Raw genomic sequence first — 27,168 nt, 5'->3', positions numbered from 1 at the left:
AGGTATAAGTGCTATTGCTATTAGAGTAGGCATAGGAGGCTAAACTGCAAAAGAAGAAGAAAAACCTAGGCCTTAGCCAAATTAACTTGCCTGGAGAAAGAGCATATATTCCTCAAGCACCACTGACAGCTATGCTGTGAGGGGATAATGGGAACTGCAATCAACCCATTTTGTTAAGAGTACACTGGGAAAATATTAGACAGAAATAACTGGAAAAAAAATTGACCAGCTGTCCTCAACAATATCTACCCATTTCCCTTAGCACAAGAATAAGGCACTATTCTATCATCATAAACTGTTCATTAATCTTCAAAGCACCCCTAGGGGAGATAAAATTAATATTACTGTATTTTATTTTCAAAGGGAGACAGCGATGCTCAAAGGGATCATTGGAGGAAACTGTTATGGGCCTGTGAGCTAGACATAGATGCATCCCATTTAATGTAATTCCTGTGCAGAGAATTCTAGCTAGCATACTGTATCTCTCTATTTCCACCATTGAAGCAGAAAAAAAACTTCTAAAATCTTTTGCATCTCTAAAACTGGCATGCCCTTTATAGCAGACGTCAGATGATAAGGACACGAGTTCAAATCTGTATTCAGCCATGAACTTCATCAGTGCAACTCTAACCCACCTCACTATGTTGTTTCCTACTATATCGAACTATCTAAGGAACAGATGATAAAAACAGAATCTGCCAATGAAGTTACGATGCTACAGGACACATTTTCTCCAGCATAATTATAGTAAATGTTTTTCAGTTTCACCTTACTAAAACCATTTTTTTCTTAAAATCAACAACAAAACATGAGCTTATAAATATCCTAATCACTTTCACATGCTAATCACTCTCATCCCAGATACCCTTGATTAAGCGTGTTCAGGTTGGGTAAGTTTTGACTCTTAGCAACCACATAGATCTTCTCCAAGAAAGGATAGACTTGTCCCCTGCCTTGGCCTTCATGGGGATTGAAATGTTCTGAAAGGCTCAGAATGCTGGTGATTCCCCTGCAGAGGGGCAGAAATATTCTCAATAGTTGAAAACAAAAATCTATCTAAAAATCAACAAATAAGATCTATTGAAGATAGATATTAGATATTATTAAATATTAGGCAGTGTCTGGCCCATGATAGTCAACATATACATGGAGAATTCATTGCTAAGTCTATTCAAATCTCATTGGATTCAATGAAATTACCTCCCAATGACATAAATGATAGATTCAGACCTATAGAAAAAAACTATATCTTAATTATCATTAACAATAGCGGCTGGTTTTTCTCTGTATGATAAAAGCTCAACTTTTGGATGGTTTAATATTTTCCACTAGATGATGGGAAGTATTAAGCCATTAAAAAGTTGAGTTTCTGCTTCCAGTTCTGCCCTGTAGAGACACGGTTGAGGAATCGTGGGGCTCCATATTCCACAGCTGATTTTGCCCTGCCAGGGGACCCTAAATGGGTCAAAAGTTGCCCCAGAGAGGTGACAAAGAAGGAAGGGCACCCCGATGATCGCAGAATGACGGGAGAAAGGCTAGCTGCACACCAGTGTCTAGCTCAAGCTACCAGCAGCCGAAGTCCAAAAGCACAAACCAGAACAATGGTGAACAGCATGCTTGAAACTGGGTGAGAATATCGATCTTCTCTCTTCTATTCTGTAACTGATTCCCTGGAAAATCTCCACCCCTCCATAGACAGAAGCGGCAAAATAATTTCCAAGGGGGAAAGAAATATACTGAAATGAAATTAATAACACTATAGTCTGGATAAATCTGAAAATTAAGAAAACCGTTAAGATTTTACACCCTAAAGAGCTTCAATGAAATTATAAACAAAACACAAAAAACAATTTTTTTACTTGAAAAAGTTGGAAAATAAATAACTACTGACATCCAGTGGAGAATCAGAGCATAGAACAACAGTAACTCTGACTCAGAAATTGGCAAGACACCCAGAAACAAAGAATAATCTATTCCAGTGGTGGCGAATCTATGGCACGGGTGCCAGAGGCGGCACACAGAGCCCTCTCTGTGGGCACGCGCACCATCACCCCAATCCTAGGCCTTCAAATGGGTTTTATAAAACCTTTTCACTTTGGGCCTCCGCCACCGGATAAGAAAGAAGATTTAACAAAATGGATTATAGAGCTGCCAGGAAAATCATCAGAGTCTTGGAGACAAAAAGCGTATATCCTACTCATCTTGTCCTTCTCACTCCCAACAACACTTACAAAATACAGGAACTTCCTGGCAAGCAGAATATACTAACTTGGAAAGCTATTTGGCAAAAGAAGAAGGCTAGAGTTAGACTTAAGAGATTTGATTCAACTTACCAAATGGAGTATTACATGATTAAACATTTGTTTGAATATGGTTAAAAGAACAGATAATTTTGGATATAAAGGAACCCTATAGTAAGAGGGATAAGAGATATAAGTAGTATAGTATTTTTTACAATGTATGAAATGTTAAAATACTGGGATGATTTATGTGAATTGAAAGTTTGGATATTTAAAGGTAATTAATTTTGAGAGAATTATGACCAAGAACAATGATTTAAATACCGAGGGGAAATTAAGCTTAAATAAGAATTTTGAAAACAGGACATATACTGACTTAACAAAATGACTTTTACAAATATAGTTGAAATATAAGCTGTTCAGAAAAAATGTTATATGTGGATGTTATAGGATATATAAGTAGTATAGTATTTTTATAATATATGAAATATGAAAATATTGGGATGGTATATGTAAATGAAAAGTTTGGATATTTAGGTAATCAATTTTGAGAAAACTATGACTGATAAAAATGGTTTGAATACTGAGGGGAAATTAAGAATTTTGAAAACAGGACACATAGTGACCTAACAAGATGACAAATACAATTGAAACATAGGTTAATTAGAAAAGATGCTATATATGGATGTCATTGTTATTTGTACAAACCCAAAAAGTGTTTATATCCAACCTTGTATGCATTGAAAATATTATTACATTTATCTAATGTTGACAAAGGAGAATACCATTGGAAGAAGGGAAGATCAAAAAAACATATTATTAATTAATATATTGATTATAGAATTATAGAAATTAATTATTACTGTTTGTTTTTTCAAATATATGAACCCAGACAACACGCTGTTTACTAAGCACTAAGGATTGTTATTGCAAAAAATCAATAAAATATATTTTTTAAAAAGGTGAGCTTCCATTTCACTTCACCAACCCCTAGATACAGTATGTTCATAATCTTACACCTTAACCTTGAGAATCGGAAGCTTGAAGAACAGAGTCTGCCATCTGGGGACTGAAAACAGAACAGGTCTTCTATGAAAGGAAAAAGAAAAATTGGGCCAACATTTCCCTCTAGTGGGTAGTACTGTAGTAATACATATAGAAGCTGGAACTGTATGAAATCAACAAGCTATAATTAGAGTGTAGCAACAGTAAATGAACAAAAGATCTTGAGGCACTTAAAGGTGAACACATTTTATTTTTATACGCTCGGTGCTGGAAAGTTATACTTACAATAGAGGAGTGTAAAGTAAAGGTGACAGGACCGGCATGATGGTTAAATTAATAGATTTTATGATGGGAAAAATGGGGGGAAATCAAATTACGTCAAATATGTATTTGATGATTGAGAAATTTTTAAAAATTCCTTTAGGAGAAAAATGGACACTATATTATAGTGTTAAACTAAGGGTTGAATATAAGTATATAATTGAAAGAAGAAGCCAGAAGTCATTCTTAGTATATATTTTTGCTTTCCATTCTTCCTTATACAGGTAGTCCTCGACTTACAACAATTTGGTTAGGGACCGTTTGAAGGTATAACAGCACTTTAAAAAGTGAGTTATGACCGTTTTTCACACGTACAACCATTGCAGCAAGCAAAGACAATGGTGGAAGCTGGATTTGCTTAATGACCATGTTACTAACTTAACACCTGCAGTGTTTCACTTAACAACTGTCTTGCTTAGCAAGAGAAATTTTGGGTTCAATTGTGGTCATAAGTCAAGGACTACCTGTACAGTATCTTTCTGCATCCTCCATTATCTTTCTTTATTGGTTTATGTTTTTAATTTGTATGTGTACAAAACCAGACTGCATTTACTCTCAGGCTTGTGATCTATAAAACCCCAAAGTGTAAAAAAAAAAAAAAAAGTGAGACTAGAAGAGAAGAAGAAAAGGAAGAAACTTGGGCTATTGGTTCTTAACACAGAACATTTCTCTAATAAATATAATGATCAGCTTCAATGGAAGCAATCCAGAGAGATGCAATCCCCCTGCAAAGTCAGTTAGTGGGGCTCCCATCTTCCATCTCTCCTCTATGCAGCCTGATACGGTAGAAAGGTTGCCACTAAATGACAACTGAGGAGAAAGATACCAATGAGCAGTTGGTCCCTTTCAGCCAAGATGATCAGAAGGTCCTTACTGTCCTTAGTGTTCCTTCCATAAGTTCCATTCAGCCATTAATAGACTTCTCCATTCCCCCTTGGAACTCCCTAAACCAGTATCTAATTGCATCAGAGATTTTTTAAAAAGCATTTACAAACAAGCTATATATCATAGTAAAAGTTAGTCTCATTTGAGTTTAGAATGACTCCTGGTCAATGAACCATAGGGTGATATATTATATGGGTAGGGAGAGGTTGCATGGGTGTAATCTGGTCCAAGGCCTTAGTCACCCCCCTGTTCAAGGTAACAACCAAAGCCTTGGTTAGACCGTACAATGGATCATCAGGAAGTTTCCTTTGGAACCCATTCAGCTTCATCAGTCATTAGGGGTAAACTTATCAACTAGGTCCCACTTCCCTGCAGTCAAGTACAGTAACCAGAAATTCTTATGGCCACCAGGGAATGATTTGACCATTACAGGAAAACCTTGGAGAGCTCCCCCTAGTCCAGATCATATTGCCACTGATCCAATAGGAAAACCAAATCAGGTGTGTTGCCAGGTGTGTTTGGGCCCAGTGTGGCCTGGGACAGGCACATGGCTGTCATGGTAACCAGAAACCCCTGAGCTGTCTCAGGCCTACCCATAGAGAACACCAACTCCACTGCCAACTTTGAAATGGAGTCAAGGAGCTCAAGCCAGAAGTTGCTATGAATACCTGGTACTTTAACTTTAGTCCAATGAAGAATTGGTCAGTGAAGGTCAGGCATTTTAACTTTGCTTATAGTCAAAGCTATGCCTCACGTTTCTCCATAAGAGCTAGTTAAACAGAAGATTCAGCCACCAGCAACCTATTTCAGATAAACAGAAGCTTGCCAGCAGATGTTAACTGCAGATAAGAATCAGCACAGACATAGACCACATACTGTAGAAAGAGTGATAGTTTGATAAAAAGATGTGGTCAGAAAACAGTTCAAAGAAATGTTGCAAGTATGCTCATTATTTGAAAGTAGCATGACATTTAACTTACAGCTATGGGCAAAGAGTCTGGACAGGTGTCCAGAGGTGAACAAAAATTCATCATTAGCGTACTAAAAGTAGAACCCCTAAGTATTTAAATAGCAATTTAAAGATTATGTTAAGAGTATAATGAGCTGGAATATGCTATGTGAAAGTACAAACAGTATAAAAACTTAGACCACAGAATAATAGAGTTGGAAGGGACTTTGGAGGTCTTCTAGCCCAATCCCATGCTCCAGCAGGACTCTATATCATTCCAGATAAATGGTTGTCCAGTCTCTTCTTAAAAACCTCCAGTGATGAAACATCTACAGCTTCTGAAGGTAAGCTGTTCTACTTGATGTAAAGCTGATTTGAGGCCCATTTTCTTTTTGCTGAAGTTTACCAAAACTGTCAGCAGAGGTGCCCCTTTGCTTCTGAAATAAAGTGTTTGAATTCCACTTTCCTCCACTCTCCATGAATAATTAACCCATTGTGCCAGGTGAACAAACCACAAAGGTGGCTCTTGGCCATCAGCTATGCAACAGGAAGTAGAAAAATCCCGACTGATCTGTGGAGTCCAACTTAAGGAACAGGATCTCACATCCTGCAATTTATGGAGCAGGGCCCCTAAAGGCCATAAGAGACTCCCAAATGATAATTCTACACTCTCACTCTTGCCCTGAAGTATTGGCCAATGCCACATCCTAAATCCAGCTAGGCACATTTCCAAGAGGTGGATCCCTCTTTGTGGACCCAGTCAGGTCTTGCTAATACACACCAGGTTGTACCGCTCCTGAGTGATCAAGTCATATGAGGGAGGACTTAAGCCTAATAGTAAGCAGCAATAACTGAAAGCCAAAGCCTCTGGTAGATTGTTGGTACAGGTATGATTGAATACAGGGGGTTAAGTACATTGCCTCCTAGAGTTTTTTCTCCCTCAAATTCCATATTAGCTCAATACTTTTATATTTCTTAGTGGTCTCCCATCCAACTTCTAACTCGAACTGCCACTGCTTAGCTTTCCAAGTTTAGCTTGATATTAACACATGATGGCATTCTAAGGGAAATGTAAATGGAATACAACCAGTTCCTGCAGAATCATATTTTCTGCCTCTCAAGCACATACCTGCACCAAGTGATAAGCTTTGGCTCTAGTTCTCCGAAAAGCACCCTAAATACCACTTGGAATCACTTCTGCTTTCCTAGCCCTGAAGATGCTAGTTTTGGCTCAATTTCCTTCTCTCTTTGAAATCTGTACTTAGAACAATTTATTATCTCAGAGTATTTAAAATTAATTAAAAGTATTTCAGAGGCTACACCTTAATCAAAAGCCATGCTATTTATTTGGAGCAGATTGCTATACAAAACTGGCAAGAGTGCATGGAAGTTTGCCTTGTAGCATGCCTTTTGGCCAAAAAATAATATCAAAATCACAGAATAAGAAATAAAGATTTTTCCAAACTGGATGAACTAAAACTACTTATATAACTAGTCTCACTTTCTTGTTGGTTCAACACAATGCACTCATTTGTGAGTGCATATTTATGCATATTTGATTATCAGTGTTAACTTTATTAAGTGATGTACAATAGATCTTTAAAGCATCCCCAGTACTGAATAATATGAATATCTCTTGAAGACATTGCTATTTCTTTCATTCAGTTTACTGAAAAGATTTTTTCTGTGTCCCTTCCCAGATTAAAGTGGCTATAGGCTGGATTCCCACATTGTGATACATTATATTTTGCTTAACTGGGGTTTGTTAAATAAGCCACAATTGCCTAGCAGGTCATAAAGGAGCCAAATCTAAACCATTGCATTAAGATTTTGTGAAAAGATTCCAGCTATTCACAACACACCAAGTTGGCAGACATGGCCCACATGCAGCCACCCAGCAATCCCCAAGAGTGATAAAGGCTGAAAATGTAAAGCATGTTAAACTAAGGTTGGGATGGAAGGGAAGCCTTTAACGCTTACTGCATTTTAGAAGTTTTTCATTTATTAAGATCCTGAACTCTTGTTCCAAATTAGGTCACTTTTTCCAAATGGAATTTGGGCACTTTAGAACTACTCCAAATATTGACCCTATGGGGGGAAAACATGAAAACAGAGAAAATTTGGCACTACTCATTTAGTGATATAACATGATACCACAGGCTACATTTTATCTGACTCCCCAAGCCACAAACTATTCTTAATTAGTTATATGAGATGGGTTAAAGAGCATGGTAACTCAGACTAAGACAAATTCTAATTATGTTTTGCTGAATAAACTACACTTGGCAGGACTGTGGAACACTATTTTAAACTGTGGTCTAAGTGAGTTCTGGTGTGAGGTAAAATGGGTAAAACCTTTTACACAAATACAAACTTTTACTTGAACAAACATATGAATTATCACATCATCAAAATCTGAACTTTTTCTTTGGAGAAGATATAAATTTAACCCCTGAAACTCTCCAAATTTGGGATTACTTGAAATCTAGAGTGTTTATTAAAGATAAAACATAATCATGAGATAAGCACAAATAATAAAATAACAGCAGAATGTTAAGTGGAAGCCATCTTCTTGGTAAAAACCTCAGTGGATAAGGCCAACATTGCTTTCCTTTTTTCTTTTACTGATCTGCTGAAAAGGTTACAAGCCTGCAGCAACCGTTAATTCTAGAAAAAAGCACTCCAGATTTATACAGAGATGCAAAAGGCCAATTTCTAGTTGCTCCTTAAATAGGATTCTCCCCCCTGGGGGAGGGGGAATGCTTCTCCAAGAAGATGAGTGAGAAATCCTGGCTCTTAGCTTAAGTAAGTAGAAAAATGAGGGCCAAATATGGCTTTAGGCTCATGTCTCAGCATGCATATTTTCCAAAGAAACAGACCAAGACAAGAAAATAAATTTATTATGATTTATTCATTTGTTCATTCTAATTAAAAAAGATCCCTGTCATTCAAAGAGGGAACCCCAGCTTTCAGTCTTATAGTTAACACTTCAAAGGAGAATTACAAGAGAAAAGTTGATTGGACATGACAAAAGGTGATCCCTCCTTCAGATAGAAAATCAGTTATGTGGAGTTAAACATGTGTGTCCATTTAAATGAGTTCGTATGAAAGCAGGGATGTAAAATTTAGTTAATGCAAATAGGTTTTTGGAGTTCAAGAAGAGACAAATCAGATATTAATTATCTCTCTCTCCTATCAAAAGGCAGACTGCAGACATCCTATTAAAACAAACATGCTGCTATCTAGCCTGACCTGGAGAGCAAAGACGTGTTTTTATCTTGAAGTTTAGGAATGTTGTTGTTGTTGTTAGTTGCGAAGTCGTGTCTGACTCATCGCGACCCCATGGACAATGTTCCTCCAGGCCTTCCTGTCCTCTACCATCTTCTGGAATCCATTTAAGCTCACACCTACTGCTTCAGTGATTCCATCCAGCCACCTCATTCTCTGTCGTCCCATTCTTCTATTGCCCTCAATCTTTCCCAGCATTAGGCTTTTCTCCAGTGAGTCCTTCCTTCTCATTAGGTGGTCAAAGTACTTGAGTTTCAACTTTAGGATCTGGCCTTCTAAAGAGCAGTCAGGGTTGATCTCCTCTATGACTGACCGATTTGATCGCCTTGCAGTCCAGGGGATTCGCAGGAGTCTTCTCCAGCACCATAGTTCAAAGGTCTCAATTCTTTTGCGCTCAGCCTTTCTTATGGTCCAACTTTCACAGCCATACATTGCAACTGGGAAAACCATAGCCTTGACTATATATACTTTTGTTGGCAGGGCGATGTCTCTGCTTTTTATTATGCTGTCTAGATTTGCCATAGCTTTCCTCCCCAGGAGCAAGCGTCTTTTAATTTCTTGGTTGCAGTCCCCATCTGTGGTGATCTTGGAGTCCAGGAAGATAAAATCTGTCACTACCTCCATTTCTTCCCCATCTATTTGCCAGGAATTGAGAGGGCCAGATGCCATGATCTTGGTTTTCTTAATGTTGAGTTTCAAGCCAAGTTTTGCACTCTCCTTCTTCACCCACATCAAGAGGCTTTTTAATTCCTCTTCACTTTCTGCCATTAGAGTGGTATCATCTGCATATCTTAGGTTGTTGATATTTCTCCCGGCAATCTTAATTCCAACTTTTGATTCATCTAGTTCTGCCTTTCTCATGATGTGCTCTGCATGTAAGTTAAATAGGCAGGGTGACAGAATACAGCCTTGCCAGACTCCTTTCCCAATTTTGAACTAATCAGTGGTTCTGAGTTCAGTTCTCACTGTTGCTTCTTGACCCGCATATAAGTTTCTCAAGAGACAAATGAGATGGTCTGGTACTCCCATCTCTTTAAGAACTTGCCACAATTTGTTGTGATCCACACAATCAAAGGCTTTACATAGTCAATGAAACAGAAGTAGATGTTTTTCTGGAACTCCCTAGCTTTCTCCATGATCCAGCGTATGTTGGCAATTTGATCTCTAGTTCCTCTGCCTCTTCAAAATCCTGCCTGTACTTCTGGAAGTTCTCAATCTACATACTGCTGGAATCTAACTTATAGGATTTTAAACATAACTTTACTTGCATGTGAAATGAGTGCAATAGTGCGATAGTTTGAACATTCTTTGGCATTGCCTTTCTTTGGAATTGGAATGTAAACTGACCTTTTCCAATCCTGTGGCCACTGTTGAGTTTTCCAAATTTGCTGGCAAATTTAGTGTAGCGCTTTTATTGCATCATCTTTTAAGATTTTGAATAGCTCAGTTGGAATACTATCACCTCCACCAGCTTTGTTGTTGCTCAGCTTTCCTAAGGCCCATTTCACTTCACATTCTAGGATGTCTGGCTCGAGGTCAGTGACCACCCCATCATGGTTATCAGGGACGCTAAGCTCCTTCTTATATAGTTCTTCTGTGTAATTTTGCCACCTCTTCTTAATCTCTTCTGCCTGTTAGGTCCCTGCCATTTTGGTCCTCTATCATGCCCATCTTTGCATGAAATGTTTCCTTCATATCACCAATTTTCTTGAAGAGATCTCTGGTTCTCCCTATTCTATTGTTTTCTTCTATTTTTTGCACTGTTCATTTAAGAGGGCATTTTTATCTCTTCTAGCTATTCTCTGGAATTCTGCATTCAATTGGGTATATCTTTCTCTTTCTCCCTTACCTTTCATTTCCCTTCTTTCCTCAGCTATTTGCAAAGCTTCCTCAGACAGCCATTTTGCTTTCTTGCATTTCTTTTTCTTTGGGATGGTTTTAATTGCTACCTCTTGGACAATGTTGCGAACCTCCGTCCATAGTTCTTCAGGCACTCTGTCTATCACAGGGGTGTCAAATTCAATTTCACTGAGGGCCACATCAGCATTGCGGTTGCCCTGGGGGGGGAAGGTGGGTGTGTCCAGAGTGGGTGCAGCCTACTAGGTGGGCGTGGATGGAGTGGTTGTGGCCTACTGGGTAGGCATGGCCAGTTCTACATCATTCGTGCCAAGGGTGCCTATGGGGGCCTGGGCAGGAGTGGGACAGATCTGAGGGTCTCTGGCAGAAGGGGGTGGGACCGGGGCAAGTGCCAAGATGTCCACCACAAAATTGTACATTGGTTCCCGGCTGGCCTGGGCCAGGGCCAAGGCAGCAGGGGCTGTTTCCTCACTGTTTCCAGGATGGCTTTGTGGGCCACATGAAACCACTTCGCAGGCCACATCTGGCCCCCGGGCCTTGTGTTTTACATGTCTGGTCTATCAGATCCAATTCCTTAAATCTATTTGTCCCCTGTACTGTATATTCATCAGGGATATGATTTAGTTCATACCTGAGTGGCATAGTGTTTTTCCCTACTTTCTTCAATTTAAGCCTAAATTTTGCAACAAGAAGCTCATGATCTGAGCCACAGTCAGCTCCTGGTCTTTTCACCCATTGTACCACTTTTAGGATATGGCAATATCTGAGTGCCACCAATCCCCTAGCAAGGTGTAAAAAACTTGATGACCAAAAAATAAAAAGGAAAAAAGTGATAAAGTACAGGTAGTTCTCGACTTACAACAGTTCACTTAGTGACTGTTCGAAGTTACAATGGCACTGAAAAAAGTGCCCCCAAGCCACAGCCAAGCAAGACACCTGCCTGCCCACCTGGCCGCACTGTTCCTCCTATCCGAGGTTTTCATTGTTGTGAGCATTTCTGTTGAGGATTGGCAGTGGTGGGGGGGGTGGGGGAGTGTTTGGTTTTTATTCCCCCCATCTGCTGGGTGGTTTCAACAGATTTTGGTCACTTCACATGACCCTGGGACATGTGACCATCATAAATATGAATCAGTTGCCAAGCATCTGAATGTAAATCACAAGACCCTGGAGATGCTGCAACATTCCAGCATTCTTCGGGACTGTCAGGGTTCAGCAGAAGCACCAGAATCAGTGCTGCTTTCCAACTGATTGGTGCTTCTTCAGGGCTCAGCAGAAGCACCAGGATCAGCGCTGAGCTCCAGCTGGAGCCTGGCACTGATCCTGGCACTTCCACTGAGCCCTGACAGTCCCGAAGAAGCACCGACCAGCCAGAGAGTGGGACTGATCCTGGCGCTTCTGTTGAGCCCTGACAGCCCTGCAGCTCCAGCCATCTCTCGCTCAGGCTTGTGCGGTGCTGCCACCGGTTCAGCTCATTCCCCTCCCCCGCTACTACTTTTCTAGGATGGTCGCGTACCACCTGTCAGGTGCCAATGTACCACTGGTTGAAAAGCCCTGGTACAGAGCTTCTCCATCTTTGGCTGCAGAGCACATAGTCAATCTGATTTCTGTGTTGACCGTCTGGGATGTCCATGTGTATAGCCATCTCTTGGGTTGTTGGAAAAAAGTGTTTGCTACGACCATGGTATTCTCTTGACAAAATTCTATCAGCCTGTGCCCTGCTTCATTTTGTCCTCCAAGGCCAAACTAGCCTGTTATTCTGGTTATCTTTTGGCTTCCTACTTTAGCATTCCAATCCCCCATGATGACAAGGACATCATTTTTGGGTGTTGATTCTATAAGGTATTGTAGAGCTTTATAGAACCGGTCAATTTCATCCTCTTCAGCACAATGGTTGGGGCATAGACTTGGACTACTGTGATACTGAATGGTTTGCCTTGGATTTGCACTGAGATCATTCTGTCATTTTGGGGACTGTATCCCAGTATTGCTTTTCCTACTCTTTTATTGACTATGAAGGCTACTCCATTTCTTCTGAGGGATTCTTGCCCGCAGTAGTATACCTGAATTAAATTCACCCATTCCTGTCCATTTTAGTTCGCTGATTCCTAAGATGTCAATATTCAGTCTTGTCATCTCTTGTTTGACCACGTCCAGTTTGCCTTGATTCATGGCTCTTACATTCCAGGTTCCTATGGAGAAAAGATCTTTACAGCATCAGACTTTCCTTTCACCATCAGATGCAACCACAGCTGAACTTCCTTTCGGCTTTGGCCCAGTCATTTCACTCTTTTTGGCACTACTAGTAGCACTACTAGCACTACTAGCCCTTTGCTCTTCCCCAGTAGCATATTGGACACTTTCCGACCTAATGGGCTCATCTTCCAGCGTCATATCTTTTTGCCTTTTGGTACTGTCCATGGGGTTTTCATGGCAAAGATACTGGAGTGGGTTGCCATTTCCTTCTCCAGTGGATCACATTTTGTCAGAACTCTCTGCTATGACCTGTCCGTCTTGGGTGGCCCTGCACGGCATAGCTCATAGCTTCATTGAGTTACACAAGCCCCTTTGCCACGACAAGGCAGTAATCCATGAAGGAGTTGGAAAGTTAGAAGTTATCAATTAATTCATTCTTCTTTCCAGTCTATGCTGATTTGGTAAACCATTAACATCATTTAAAAGAGAGAAAAATAAGTCAAATTAAAATACAAAATAACTATTTTAATTAGCAAGTACAACAATACTAAAAAGTCCATGTTAATAATAATAATAATAATAGTAAAGTTGGAAGGGACCTTGGAGGTCATCTAGTCCAACCCCCTGCTCAGGCAGGAAACCCTACACCATTTCGGACAAATGGCTGTCAGTCTCTTCTTAAAAACTTCCAGTTTTAGAGCATTTACTGCTTCTGGAGGCAGGTTGTTCCACTGATTAATTGTTCTCACTGTCAGGAAGTTTCTCCTTAGTTCTAAGTTGCTTCTCTCCTTGATTAGTTTCCACCCGTTGCTTCTTGTCCTGCCTTCAGGTGCTTTGGAAAATAGCTTAATTCCCTCTTCTTTATGGCAGCCCCTGAGACATTGGAATACTGCTATCATGTCCCCCCTTGTCCTTCTCTTCGTTAAACTAGACATACCCAATTCTAGCAACCGTTCCTTATATGTTTTAGCCTCCAGTCCCCTAATCATCTTTGTTGCGCTTTTCTGTACTCTTTCTAGAGTCTCAACATCTTTTTTACATTGTGGTGACCAAAAGTGGATGCAGTCTTCCAAGTGTGGCCTTACCAAGGCATTGTAGAGTGGCATTAATACTTCACGTGATCTTGATTCTATCCCTCTGTTAATGCAGCCTAGCACTGTGTTGGCCTTTTTGGCAGCTGCAGCACACTGCTGGCTCAGGTGATTGTCTACTAGGACTCCGATGTCCCTCTCACAGTTACTACTATTGAGCATGGTGCGACCTATGCTGTACTTGTGCATTTGGTTTTTCTTGCCTAAATGTAGAACCTTGCTTTTTTCACCATTGAATTTCGTTTTGTTAGTTAGTGCCCAGTGTTCAAGTCTGTCCAGATCCTTCTGTATCTTAAGCCTGTCTTCTGGAGTGTTGGCTATTCCTGCCAGCTTGGTGTCGTCTGCAAATTTGTTGTATGCTACAATGTCCATGTTGTGTGGCCCTCAAAAGGGAGAGCCAGTCTGGTGTAGAATAGTGATTAAGGCATCAGATAGAAACCAGGAGACTGACTTCTAGTTCCACCTCTGGCATCAAGTCAGCTGGGTGATTTTGGACCAGTTCCTCTCTCAGCCCTGGGAAACAGGCAAGGGCAAACCACTTCCTAAATCTTGCCAAGAAAACTTCAGGAACTTGTACAGACAGTCTCCAGGAGTCATCCTCTCTCCCCCCCCCCCCTCTCTCTCTCTCTCTCTCTCTCTCTCTCTCTCACACACACACACACACACACACACACAAACACAGACACACACAAAGAGACTTCAAACAATATGTACAAGTTTTCTCCTACTTGTTACAGGCCTAATTTCAAATGATAAATAAAGGCTAACTTTATTTCCTAATTATCTTTTGGGTGGAGGACAGGTAAGAGCACAACTGGTTCTAGGCAGCTCCATAACCCCCTCACTACGGTGACTGTATGGCACGGGTGTCAAACTTGCCACATCATGTGACGTGTTATGATGTATCACAACTTTTTTTGCATTGCCAGAGCTGGGGTGGGCACAGCCATTGCATGATGCAACTGGCCCACGGAACGGCAGTTTGACACCCCTGCTCTATGGGAACCACCAAGTCAGATCATGTGAAGAGACTAGAAAAAGAATCTTTGGAGAGTTCAGCTGCAAGAAGGGTAATTGCTGATTGCTCCTCTATTCCTGAATGGCTAATGTCTCAGTTTGCATCCTCCACCCCTTGCTGGCTGTGGAGACTGGCTACTAATTTTTTCCAGGAGGCATTTGATTGTGGCTTTAACTCTAAATACTACATGAAATTATAATAATTTTTATTTCTGGATACTTCATATGCAATGTCTAATTGTGAGGACCTTAAGAATCAGCTAATCTTTGATTGCAATAAACTGAAATTGGCATTAAGAACACCTTTATTAGATCTACATTCCTCCACTAGGTGACATGACAGCAACTGTCTTGAAGACATCCAGTGGAGGAGGATGGACCCAGATTTCCTTGGTCAGAATCCTGTATTGTACAAACTACAATGATTGAATGCATGGAACCTGCTAAACCAAAACCAAATCAAGTTTATTACAATTCAGAATGTTATATGAATACAGCCCTTGAGTTTGTAATAGAGATAAGATTCCGAGGACTTGAGCATTTATATAGATCCCTTCTCATATCAGATGGCTCTTGATATAGAGGGAAGAGGGAACAGGAAAAAAAAGTAACTATGGAGCCAATGGTCTGATAAGAGCAGCTTGAGTTTGGGCTAAGAAAATAACTTGAGAAAACATTTCAGATAAGCTGCTCCCTAATTCACCCAAAGATAAAGGGAGGAGGGAGGAAACACATTCAGATTTGCAATATTCTGTCATTGAAGCTGTTTCAATACCGTAAAAGCAGTCCTGATCTATATAGTATTGATTTCTTTGCCTGTTCTTCCTCATTGGTGCCTCCCCTCACCTTCCAATTGATTATTGCTCTACATTCTTTTTCCAATCCTGACGCACTGTACCATAGTACAGTGTTTCTCACACTTGGGAACTTTAAATATGGGCTTGGCAACATCCCAAAATTCCTCAGCCAGCATGCTTGTTCAGCTCCCTACAAGTGCAGAATCCCTACAAGTGCAGAATCCCACCTCCCACCTCCAGGTTTGGTGACCAAAATTACAAGAAGCATCCATATAATGTGTGCAGTCAAAGCTCCTCTTTCTCTTCTTCTTTATGTTAGTAAAAGGAAATATAGACTGCTTGCCACAGTATCCCCCATTTCTATGGAATGGATACCTAGTTGGGTAGCTCGTGGCTGAGTATGTACCCGATTGCAAATTGTTTATACTCTAACCCAGTATTTCTTAAGCTTGGCAATTTTAAGAGGTGTGAACTTCAACTCCGAGAATTCCCCAGTCAGCTGACTGAGGAATTGCAGGTATTGAAGTCCATATATCTCAAAGCTGCCAAGCCTGAGAAACACCACAGTAATAGTACAGTACAAGCATAGGTCTATGTTGCAAGGTTGTAACCTGTCACCCTAATCCCATCACTACCAACTCACATACTACAGTATCTAAAATCAAGGTTGTGTTTTTGCATAAATACTTTAATATTTTACATTTTTAGAAAAAGCTTCACACAAAACAATACTTGAGTTAGATATAGCCCGGACTCTTTAATCATTGTCTACTTATTTTGAAGAGAGGGAGGACCATCTTAACTATGTTTCGGGGGGGGGGGACTTCTAGAGCAACTTAACGATACCAACCCTGCGATTTCCTACCTAGACAAATTAGCAAAGCCGCTTTATTCATTTTCTCTCTCTCACTGCTATTGGCTCTTCCTTCATTAAGACCCGCCCCGGAAGCTGATGTTTGAAAATGCAAGTAAGATTTCCTGATAGCCCCAGGGGAAGTGGGGTGTGGGTTTCTCTTGGATTTTACAAGCTCGAAGGTGGGCGAAAAGGGCTTGGACATACCTGGGTGAGTGTTGGGAGCGGGATTTTCCCCCAAGAAAAAACCCGAAAGAGACTGAGATGCAGATCGGAAGGACACGAAAACCCGTTGCCGCACCTTCTCATCCTCCGTAGCCCAGCTTGTAAGAAGGGACCAGTTTTCCTTCCTCTGCGCGTCTAATAGTCATGGAAAAGGGACCTTTGCAATACCTGGTTTCATACTAGTGGGTTTTGTAATCTCTGAAGCTGCCTTCCCTCGGGCTTTGTTAAACACCTGTAGAGAGAGAAACTGCAGGGAAAGCTTAACCGAAAATCTGCAAGGAGATTATCAGGATGTCGATCACAAACAGGTCGATCTCTTTTATCATGGTCTTATCAGAGGGACGCGGTTAAAAGACGAGAAAGGATGGGAGGGCACACCAAGTGAAGCTAAGTCTAGGCAGATGGCAGGGAGCAAAATCTGCAGCTCGGGAAGGAAGTTTGCAATATAATTCTTAGCTGGAGGCTTTTCCCCTTAAAGCTTAGAGTGATTCTGGATTGATGACTTAGTTTTCACTAGTTTGATGGCTGCAATCTTTTGTAGATAAAGTAGACCTAGCTTCCATGATATTATGGTTATGGCCAGGCTAGATTATTATAAAGTATACCATGAGATTCTTCAGACAGCCGTTGAAACAGGCTGCAGAGTGTGTGTATGTGTATGCATGAGGAGGAGATGTGGAGAGAGAAATGAAGCATTTGAATCATGTTATGCATATTCTTTGCCAGTACCATTAATTGCATATTTATTTCCAGATTCCATTTAGTGTTGATCTTAGTCATTAAAGCCTCACATGGTTTAGCTTGAAATTCTTCCTTTCCAGGTATGAACTTGTGTGTTCTGAGCTTGGCTTCAGAATCCCTGCTTTCTGACCCACCTCTAAAACCTGTTATTTGTGAGCATTGAGGTTTGAGAGATGAGATTCAGCATTTTGCTCTTTTTATAAGTTTGTTTTTGAATTAACTTATTTTTTTAAAAAAACATTGCTTTGTTTGCTTTTGCTGAAAGGAATTTACCATCAACTGTTCATTTTTCAAACCACATCCATACTTCTATTATCCTAATGTTAATCAGTTCTTTATTTTTTCCAAAAATTATACTACACCAATATTTGCAGGTGGATGCAAGTAATTATTCTGCATTTAGTTATCATTACGGCAGATACTGTAGCCACAATGTTAATTAAATTTCTGATATCTAAATTTCTGATATATAATCATAAATGTTAAATGTTAATATAATTGAATTTACTTCTACTTCAGTACATTTTAGAGAATATTAGATTTCTTGTATATTTGCTCAATATCGAGGTCTTGCAAAGCAAATAAAAATCCTTATTCCCTTACTGGAGAGAAAAGGGAAGGCATAATTAATAACAAACATTATTTCAAAAATAATAGACATACACACTTTAATTTAATGTATGCATAATTTGTATGCAATTAGACCAAAATTCTTGTGGTAAGAAGTGAGATACTGTTTATATGCTGTTATACAAAGAATTAAGACTCCAGTTGTTAAGTATTGCTTTGCACAAAACACAAGGGATAATATTGTTTGCCCTTCCACTTATGCTCAGACATTGAGGGTGGACACCTCTAGTGACAGCCCTATAACACAAAGAGTCTTGCACAGATCAGGGCTCCCATTTTTGGGAGGACTTCAGTTCTCACAGTTTACCATGCTTTTTGTATTGATGGCAGGGATAAGGAAGCATGCAATATGCTTGTATATGCAGTAATTAGGGCTTCTCTTTCTTAAAGTCAATTGAGCACTAGTCCTACATCTAACCCGTTTGGGAATACATCCCATTTAATTAAAGATTTGGCAGGTGCATTTGTACAACATAATAAGCTTGGGTAGAGTTAATTTCTTAGATATTGTGTAGTTTACCATAATGAGCAAACCCTGCTGTTAGGTTAGTTTATGATATATATAGGTAGTTCTCAACTTACAACCAGTTAGTGACTGTTTAAAGTTACAAAGGCATTGAAAAGGGTAACTTATGACCAGGTCTCGCACTTATGACCATTGCACTATCCCCATGGTCATGTGATCAAAATTATTGGCAATCGGCACGTATTTATGATGGGTTGCACTGTTCCGGGGCTTTGTGATCACCATTTGAACCTTCCCAGCCATCTTCTGACAAAAACATGGGAGAAGCCAGATTCACTTAACAACTGCAGTGATTCATTTAACAACTGTGGCAGAAAAGGTCAATGACTGAAATTTCTCTAGAAGAAGCTGGAAAAATTCAAACAAATTTCAGTACGGTAACATTACTGTTATGTATAAATTCATTGTATATTATTTATTTTATCATAAAAAGTAAAATACAAAATTTTATTTATTTATTTATTTATTTATTTTCAAATATTTATATGCCGCCCAATCCCAAGGGACTCAGGGCGGCGTACAAAGTTAAAACATGAAACAAAACTTTGTAAAAGAAACAGAGGAAAGAATAAGGATTTTGAAATAACCAAAATAAGTATATATGTACAGCTGGGAATTTTGATAACTTCTGTTAATTCTTCTTATATCAATAGATATAAAAACTGGGCAAGATAAAGACTTTTCAGTGGTGGAAATCTGCTTATTACATTGCCTGTGGCACAATTTGTTGATTTCAGAAGAGGAAAAACATTTTGTGTTACGTGCTCTGTATTTTGTGTGTTATATGCTGTAGTTTTGATTTATCATGGTAAGATGTGTCATAGGAGGTTTTGCTCTATTTTATTTTATAAAAGAGCCACTCCAAGGATGGAAGAACATGGATATAAGTAATTATATGGATAACAGTAGGAGAGAGAGAGAAGACAGCTAGAGCCTGAAACCTTCAGGGATTGTAAACTCTCCTTTATTTCAAGTGATAATCTATAACTGGGTGGTGGTTTTTTTTTTGTTTTTAGATCAATGAGGATTTGTATTGAAATTTTATAAGAATTCCTGCTCTACGTTATTTCCACCTTACAAACAAAAAGACCAAGTTTTAATGAATTTGTTTTTTTTCTTGCACTTGAAAAACTTAGGTGATAATGTTTATTATACAGAGGTGGAAAGAGATATTTGGGCCACTAAGTCCAATAACATTGAAAATCATAATCAACACTGACATCAAAAGGAAGCATAAAAAAGCTTTCCATTTTCATTAATTTGTGGAATGGGATATCATTTTTGTAGGGTCAGTCTAGCCATAAGGGGACATATTTCATAGACTAAAATACAACAAGTTCCTTGCCCGTCTTCTTGAGTCAACTGCATGCAAGGTTACCATGAACTGTGTGTAACTAGTTTCTAACAAAAAGCTTCAACAAATGTAATGTATACATTCAAGTAATTCAGTCCTGATATCCCTCTAGCTTGTGCTAATGGGGCTGCTTGGGTCTTTTTTTTGTTTTGTTTTGTTTTGTTTGTTATGTCCTTTCAGCTTTTTTGCTTTATCTTGAAAGGATTCATTCCCACTACTGCTCTGGAAAAAACCCTGCAAACTTCTAGCAACGTGAAGTTCCAACTAAGATGGAAAGGAGACTTCTGTGTGCTGTGACTAAGAGGGATAGATGAAACAGTGGATGTCTGTTTTTTTGGGTAATGAGGAATGCCCTTTTATGTATCTAAACTTCATTGTGAGTCTGAATTCAGCTAGGACTCCTTCCTTCAGAGAACAGAGAAGTTGATGTATGCTTACAGTATCTACACTCTTTGATCACTAAATGGAAATGGGGAGACAAAATAATTTTCCCAAGGTTTAATGAGTGTTATTTGCTCTTTTAAAAACAGACCTCCGAGGCCACCCACATGGTCTAAATTTACAATCTCCATTTAATTTCTTTTGGAACTTATTTTATTTAAGGTCTTTGGGATATGAAAAAAAGGAAAGGTGAAAGGCCTGATTGTAGTGAAAGGAAGGAAAAGGGAAAAAAATCCAGATATGCAACATATGTATCTGGGGATTCTTTCACCTCCTTCACAATTGCATCATATGTCTTAGAATGCTTGATAACATTTATTTTTATTTTTATTTTATTGGGCTTATAAATAGTCATGATTTTTCATAATAACTAGAGGCAACAGACTGTTAGAAAGCATACAATTGGTTTTTTCTCTCATTTTGTATATTGGGGGTAATGTTCAGTATATGGAAGAGATAGGAAAATTATGCTCAAAATTTTGGATTCTTAATCTGATGAATGCATGAGACAGCTAAATTCCGTTTGAGATCTGAAAGGTGATTCTTCCACTTAATTCCATTCCCACGTACATATAGAAAATAATTTTGAAATTGCATATTTTCTAATTTACAGAACAAATTGGGGTTTTTTTCATTACTCCAACAGGCCAGGAACGTTTAATCAGAATCAACGAGGAGAAACATATACCAGAATATTCAAAACCTATGGAATTATATGGCAAATCAGCATGGAAAGGAGAAGATTATGGTTTCCAAAACTGGGAGCAGTCAAAAACTTTAACAAGCCAAGAAAGAGCAAAATATATCCCAGGGGAGAAAGCAAATAAAGCCATTCCCTGCAGAGAAGGGAGCCCAGCTCCTTGTGGAACTAGTGTCCAGTTGAGAATTGATACTGGTAAGGACTATGGATATATCTTTTGAGCTTGGTTCATTTTTGCTCATTTTAACACTAAGCCCCAATTTGTTTTCATCATGGTTTGTTGAATAAGCTACTGTGTATTTATGTATTACACAATTTCTGTGCTGCTTCAGTTGCAACTGGCTTCATGCAGCATAATTCCGTTTTAGTAAACAGATTATAAAATACAATAATCATAATAATTCTAATTGTGCTATGCTGAGAAACAGCATTCCTAGAAACAAAATCAAGAATCATTTGGAAAGGGGGGGGGAGAGAAATCTCATTTCTCAAGTCAGTCTTAAGCAGTTTCTTGGTTGGCCTAGTCTTAACAACTTTGTTAAATTGCAAGCGGGTTGGTGCTGGGCTAATCATAGCGGGAATGTTAGTCCATAGCAGTGCAGCAGCAGGAGAAAAAGCTTGGCTTTGTGCTTGATGGTTGCTCTGTTTAGAGTAGGGATTCCAAATGAATCTTCCCATCTAGGTTTTACTGGTATTGCTGGAAGTAGCCTGTCCTAAAGCTATCCACACCCCAGACCACATAGGACTTCCAAGGTGCCTATTGGTATTTTGAATTACATCCTATTATCTGGATTGACTCTCAGAAAGAATGAAAAAAAAAAAAACCAGAATGGCACAGCATAAAGATCAACAACATGGCAGTCATGGACATAAAAGCTATTGGCCTCTACCTGCTAAAATAGTACCAATCAAACACTGAAATTCAATGAAATCCCTAATTTGTGACATTTTGGTGATGTTACCAGACCTGAGGTGCAAAACCTCAGGCCGCAACAAATATGGCTGCTTGCTGCCATCTAGGGTCATCTGGATTTTTGAAGCACCAAACTGGTAGCCTTTATTTTTATGGCTTTTAGGAGAGCTGACGGAGCACAGTGGCTCACATGGTTAGAACATTGGCTTAATAATTTGCAAGGCTGCGTTCAAGACCTGAAGGCTTCTGTGTGATGGGGTGAGCTCCCATCATTCACTCCAGCTCTTGCCAACATAACAGTTCAAAAGCTACAAACATGAGTAGATAAATAGGTACTACTTTGGTGGGCTTATTAACAGACCATGAAAGGAGCCCCCAACTGGGTGTCCCCCAGGCAGTGGTGATATCACTGGCTAATCCTTTCAACCTGGAAGCGCCTCAGTGCTTCTGACATGACAGTGACAACTGCGAGGAGAGCTATTTGATCCCAACTCATTTAACTTGCTCAGTGGAAAGAATGATTAGATATTATTAGCATGATGTAACACAAAAGAGATCAATTGACCCAGTTAGCTAATACTCAGTAAAATTTATCCTCAAACAGAACCAGTTATGCATAGAATTAAAGCTAATTTGACCCAATGAATTGTGGACAGGCCTAAATCTAGACATTCTGTTTTGATTAAGTAACTTTTTGCTATATAGAGAGAAAATCAACTGAAAAACCAGTCTTGTTCATTCCAAGATCTGGCAACCCAGAGATATGTCTCTTCCACATTAATTGGCTATTGTTAGCCCTTTGAGGTAATTCTGATATGAAGCAATACTATGATTGCTAATTCTTTTGTAAAGTCACATTAACAGAATTTTGAAAGACTAAAAGTACCTCTTCCTTTCTTCACTTTTATTCTCCCAAAAACTAGAGAAGATACCTTCTGAGATGTTTTCACCACATCTCCTCCTTCAGACACAAATTTTATGAGACTACTGTATAATCTAGGCCAGTGATGGCGAACCTTTTAGAGACCGAGTGCCCAAACCGCAACCCAAAACACAATTATTTATCGCAAAGTGCCAGGGCCACATCAGCATTGTGGTGCCCTCGGGGGAGGCAGGAGGTGTGGCCCACTGGGTGGGAGTGGCTGCAGTGGTGACGGCAGACTGAGTGGGCGTAGCCGGGGTGGACATGGCCACCTTGATGTTGCTCATGGGGGGATGCCTGTGGGGGCTGGGCAGGATTGGGGGAGATCCAATGGGTCTCTGGTGAGTGGGGCGGTGGGCAGAAGGCTCGTCCTACAGGGTGAGGCAGGGGGTAGGGCGGGGGTGCCATTGCTGCGGGACAAGGTGAGGCAGGGACAGCTGCAGTCCCCACACACAGAGGCCAGCGAGCACATGGGGGCGTGCTCTACCACCTCTCCTTGAGCTTACTAGCCAGCTGTTTCGCCTCCTTTGTGCTGGGTGGGGCTGCTGCTCCAGCGCCAGCGGTGGCCTGCATAACTGGCGGCGGCAGCAGGTGTGCCCACAGAGAGGGCTCTGGGTGCCATCTCTGGCATGCGTGCCTTAGGTTCGCCATCACTGATCTAGGCTGCACTCTTCTTTCCAAGCTTATTCCCATTAGTTATAGGGGAAGCTTCTCCTACTGCTGCCTTCTTGTTAAAGGGGATGGGGTTAGTGTTATAATAAAACTTGCCAGTATTTGACTGATACAAAGACTCATAAGATATCAGGTACTTCATGAAAAAGTGGGGTGGAGAATCTGTCTTCCTAAAATAGCAGTTGTTGACCCAAATAAATCAGCAGTGTGCTGCAAAAATCACTGCTGATGAGATGTAGAGTACTGAGGTTCTAGCTGATTATTAAGCATGTTGCAGAGAAGAGCCCTTTAAGATTATATTTGTCCCTGTAGGTCAGAATCCTAGTGGAAAGAGAGATAAATCCTGTAGTAGATTACCTAGGAAGGACCTAGGAGGCTAGTTAACTGTCGGGAGGGGGGGAAGCCCAAGAAACTAACTAGGTTTATAGCACAGTGTCTGGAGGTCCTACGTAGAAATTTTGTTCGATTTCTCTTTTTATTCCAGTGGATAATGGATGGAAGAGTGAGAATGATGGGAAACAATCAGAAAAAGTCAAATCTGAGGAACTGAAAGAGAATTTTTGGAATCAAAGCAGACCAACAGGAGAAGAAGGAAGTTTTGTGGAGAAAAGAGTTGATAAATCTATTACTTCTCAAAGTAGAAGTTTCAGTGAAACCCCAGTGCAACCTAACAGCCAAACAGATAAGAGATGTAATAATTGTCTGAATATTCACCAGTTAATCCATGCAGAGGGAAAGTCAAATAAAAACTTCAAATTTGGAAAGAGTGTGAATTGGAACCACAACCTTGTTGATGGTCAAGCATTTCTTGAAGACAAGAAACTCTATAAATGTTCAGAGTGTGGAAAGGGCTTCAATCACAGCTCAAGCCTCCCTTCGCATCAGAGAATCAACACAGGAGAGAAGCCCTATAAATGCTTAGAGTGTGGGAAGAGCTTCAATTCAAGCACAAGCCTTTCTTCACATCAAAGGACACACACTGGGGAGAGACCATTCAGCTGCTTGGATTGTGGCCTGAGCTTCCGGGATCATTCAGGCCTTATTAAACATAAGCGGATTCACACTGGGGAAAAACCCTACAGTTGCTCAGACTGTGGCCTGAGTGTTAGCACTCAGTCAAGCTTAGTTAGACATCAGAGAATCCATACAGGAGAGAAACCATATCGGTGCACGGAATGCGGGAAGTACTTTGGTCAGAGCACAGATCTTGCTTCACACAGAAGAACCCACACAGGGGAGAAACCATATAAATGCTTAGAGTGTGGGAAAAGCTTCAGTCGAAGCACAAGCCTAACTTTGCATCAGCGCATCCACACTGGGGAGAGACCATACAGCTGCTTAGACTGCAACAAGAGCTTTTCTGATCAGTCAAGCTTTATTAAGCATGAAAGAAGCCACACAGGAGAGAAGCCATACAAATGCCTGGAGTGTGGTAAGAACTTCAGTCGGAGCACAAGCCTTTCTTCGCACCAAAGGACACACACTGGAGAGAGACCGTTCAATTGCTTGGACTGTGGCCAGAGCTTCCGGGACCATTCAAGCCTTGTTAAACATAAGCGGATTCACACTGGGGAAAAGACGTACAACTGCTCAGACTGTGGCCTGAGTTTTACCACTCAGTCCAGCCTAGTTAGGCATCATAGAATCCATACAGGAGAGAAACCATATCCATGCTTGGAGTGTGGGAAGTACTTTGGACAGAGCACAGATCTTGTTTCACATAGAAGGATTCACACAGGGGAAAAGCCCTATAAATGCTTAGAGTGTGGGAAGAGCTTCAGTCGAAACACAAGCCTAACTTTACATCAGAGAATACACACCAGGGAAAGACAATAAAGTAGGAAAAGCTGTTGTTTTATCAGGCAAAAGAAAACATATGCAGAAAAGAAGTCATATTTATATGTGCAGAAAGATCTTCAGAGAACTTCAAAGTATAAACTTGGTCTTTTCATCAGCCTATGTAGACTTCTTTTACTTAATTGTATTTTTGAAGGTAGCCATATGAAAAAGTTATCTTTTGGTACTCATTCTCTTGACATTTCTGCTATGGTCATTAAAATATAGATTAGAAATACATTGGTAATTCTAATGCATTGTTTAAATTGAAAAGTACGAGTAATTAAATTTTACATTCCTTGCAAAGAATGTTCTATTGGATCAAAAGGTAGACAAAGTATATATCTATAAGAAATTTTTAAATACTTTCAGAGCAACCATCTAAATTTGCGTAAAATAATTGCATGGAGTAAAATAAACCATGCTGTTTCCCCTGACAGTGCCAATTATAGCTTTTACGAGAAGGAAATTAGGCTGATAACCTATAGAATGGAGGGAAGCATCTAGATGCAATTGCAAGCAAAGGGGAAAGCTTTAATACATTAAAGCTTTAAAGGACTGTAATTGATTACTAGGAACTTTTAATATATTCCTGGAGATAAGCTGCATAATGGGACTTAACCTCTGAGTAGGTTTGCATAAAATTGTGCTGTAAGCCAATAAAAGGTCAAAGAGGAAATGCAGACCATTGAAATCAGACTGAATGTGTCTGATCAAGGTTTGTTCTATGTTGGCAAGAGCAGAAGGGGGGGGGGGGGATCACTGGCAATTAAGAGAAGATAAACAATGCCTGCAAGTAAAATGCAAAAGGGAGCTTCTGAGATAGGAGAGATCTTGAGGAAAACAGTTGGTATTTTAAATTGCATACTACATACTTATTTTGTTCAGTAAATATAGATAGTCCTTGCTTAGCAATCACAGTTGAGACCAGCAGCTGTCATTAAGTGAAATGGTTACTAGGTGAAATGACTGCTTGTTATCTTACGTCAGCTTTCCTTTCCTTTGCAGACCTGTGAAGATCATAAATTTGAGGATTGGTCACAAAGTTACTTTTTCATCACTGTCATAACTTTGAACAGTTGCTAAATTAGGACTACCTTTAATGCCAAAATATGCAGTAGCTGTAAAGGGAATGTCATAAATTTCATATAAAATGTAAAGTACAGGTATTAGCAGACTGAAAGCTTAGATTCCTTGTTGAATAGTACTGCTGAAATTGTGACTTCGTACAATGTAACAACAGTTGGGAAATTGATAGTAGGTTTTTTTTTTCAGATTGTTTCATTCTGGATTTAATTTAAATCATTTTTTTAAAAAAAAGTTGAATCACCAAGATATTAAAAACCTGCTGTTACACTTTATTTTACATTTCTTTCTTACTAATTGTTTTTTGTATATTTTTTGGGATTCAAAACTGATCACTAAAACAAATTGATCGATAACTGTTTTACTATGTCTAAATAATATACTTTATGTAATGTTTTAGGGCAGCAGTGAATTTTTTTCCCACAAGTCAGCTATCCAACTGCTTAACAAGGCAGCCCAGAGATGTTTCATCTCCTGGCACACAAATAACCTTAGAGAGTGTTCTTTGCACTCTCAGGTTTTCTAAAATTTCCATTGCTGTTAACACTCATACCCTTTATGTAATTGCAGCTGAGTTGGAGCTGTTATATGTTAAACTATGTTTGTAGCAGAGAGTTATATAGCTA

The 27,168-nt window shown here is 39.7% G+C and overlaps 1 protein-coding gene across 6 annotated transcripts; it reads left to right on the top strand.

Moving 5' to 3' along the window:
• Window positions 1–16,585: 16,585 nt before the first annotated feature.
• LOC120309109 (zinc finger protein 2 homolog) lies at window positions 16,586–26,817 on the top strand. 6 transcript variants are annotated; one of them, XM_039345953.1, is made up of 5 exons: window positions 16,633–16,707; window positions 18,858–18,990; window positions 20,175–20,310; window positions 21,060–21,308; window positions 24,105–26,817. In XM_039345953.1, the coding sequence occupies exons 3-5, from the start codon at window positions 20,283–20,285 to the stop codon at window positions 25,454–25,456; spliced, it is 1,629 nt and encodes a 542-aa protein (XP_039201887.1). In that variant the 5' UTR covers window positions 16,633–16,707; window positions 18,858–18,990; window positions 20,175–20,282; the 3' UTR covers window positions 25,457–26,817. The 6 variants fall into 6 exon arrangements, with proteins under 6 accessions (XP_039201888.1, XP_039201884.1, XP_039201886.1 ...); XM_039345954.1 differs by lacking the exons at window positions 16,633–16,707; window positions 18,858–18,990 and adding an exon at window positions 16,586–16,611; XM_039345950.1 differs by having other exon boundaries at window positions 16,618–18,990.
• Window positions 26,818–27,168: the final 351 nt, after the last annotated feature.

The sequence above is a fragment of the Crotalus tigris genome, unplaced genomic scaffold (assembly GCF_016545835.1).
Source record: "Crotalus tigris isolate CLP2741 ecotype Arizona unplaced genomic scaffold, ASM1654583v1 scf7180000017987.690289119674:8195010, whole genome shotgun sequence".
Classification (NCBI taxonomy): Eukaryota; Metazoa; Chordata; class Lepidosauria; order Squamata; family Viperidae; genus Crotalus; species Crotalus tigris.
The sequence above is the reverse complement of the archived record's forward strand: the minus strand, read 5'-3'. Positions and strand labels throughout refer to the sequence as shown.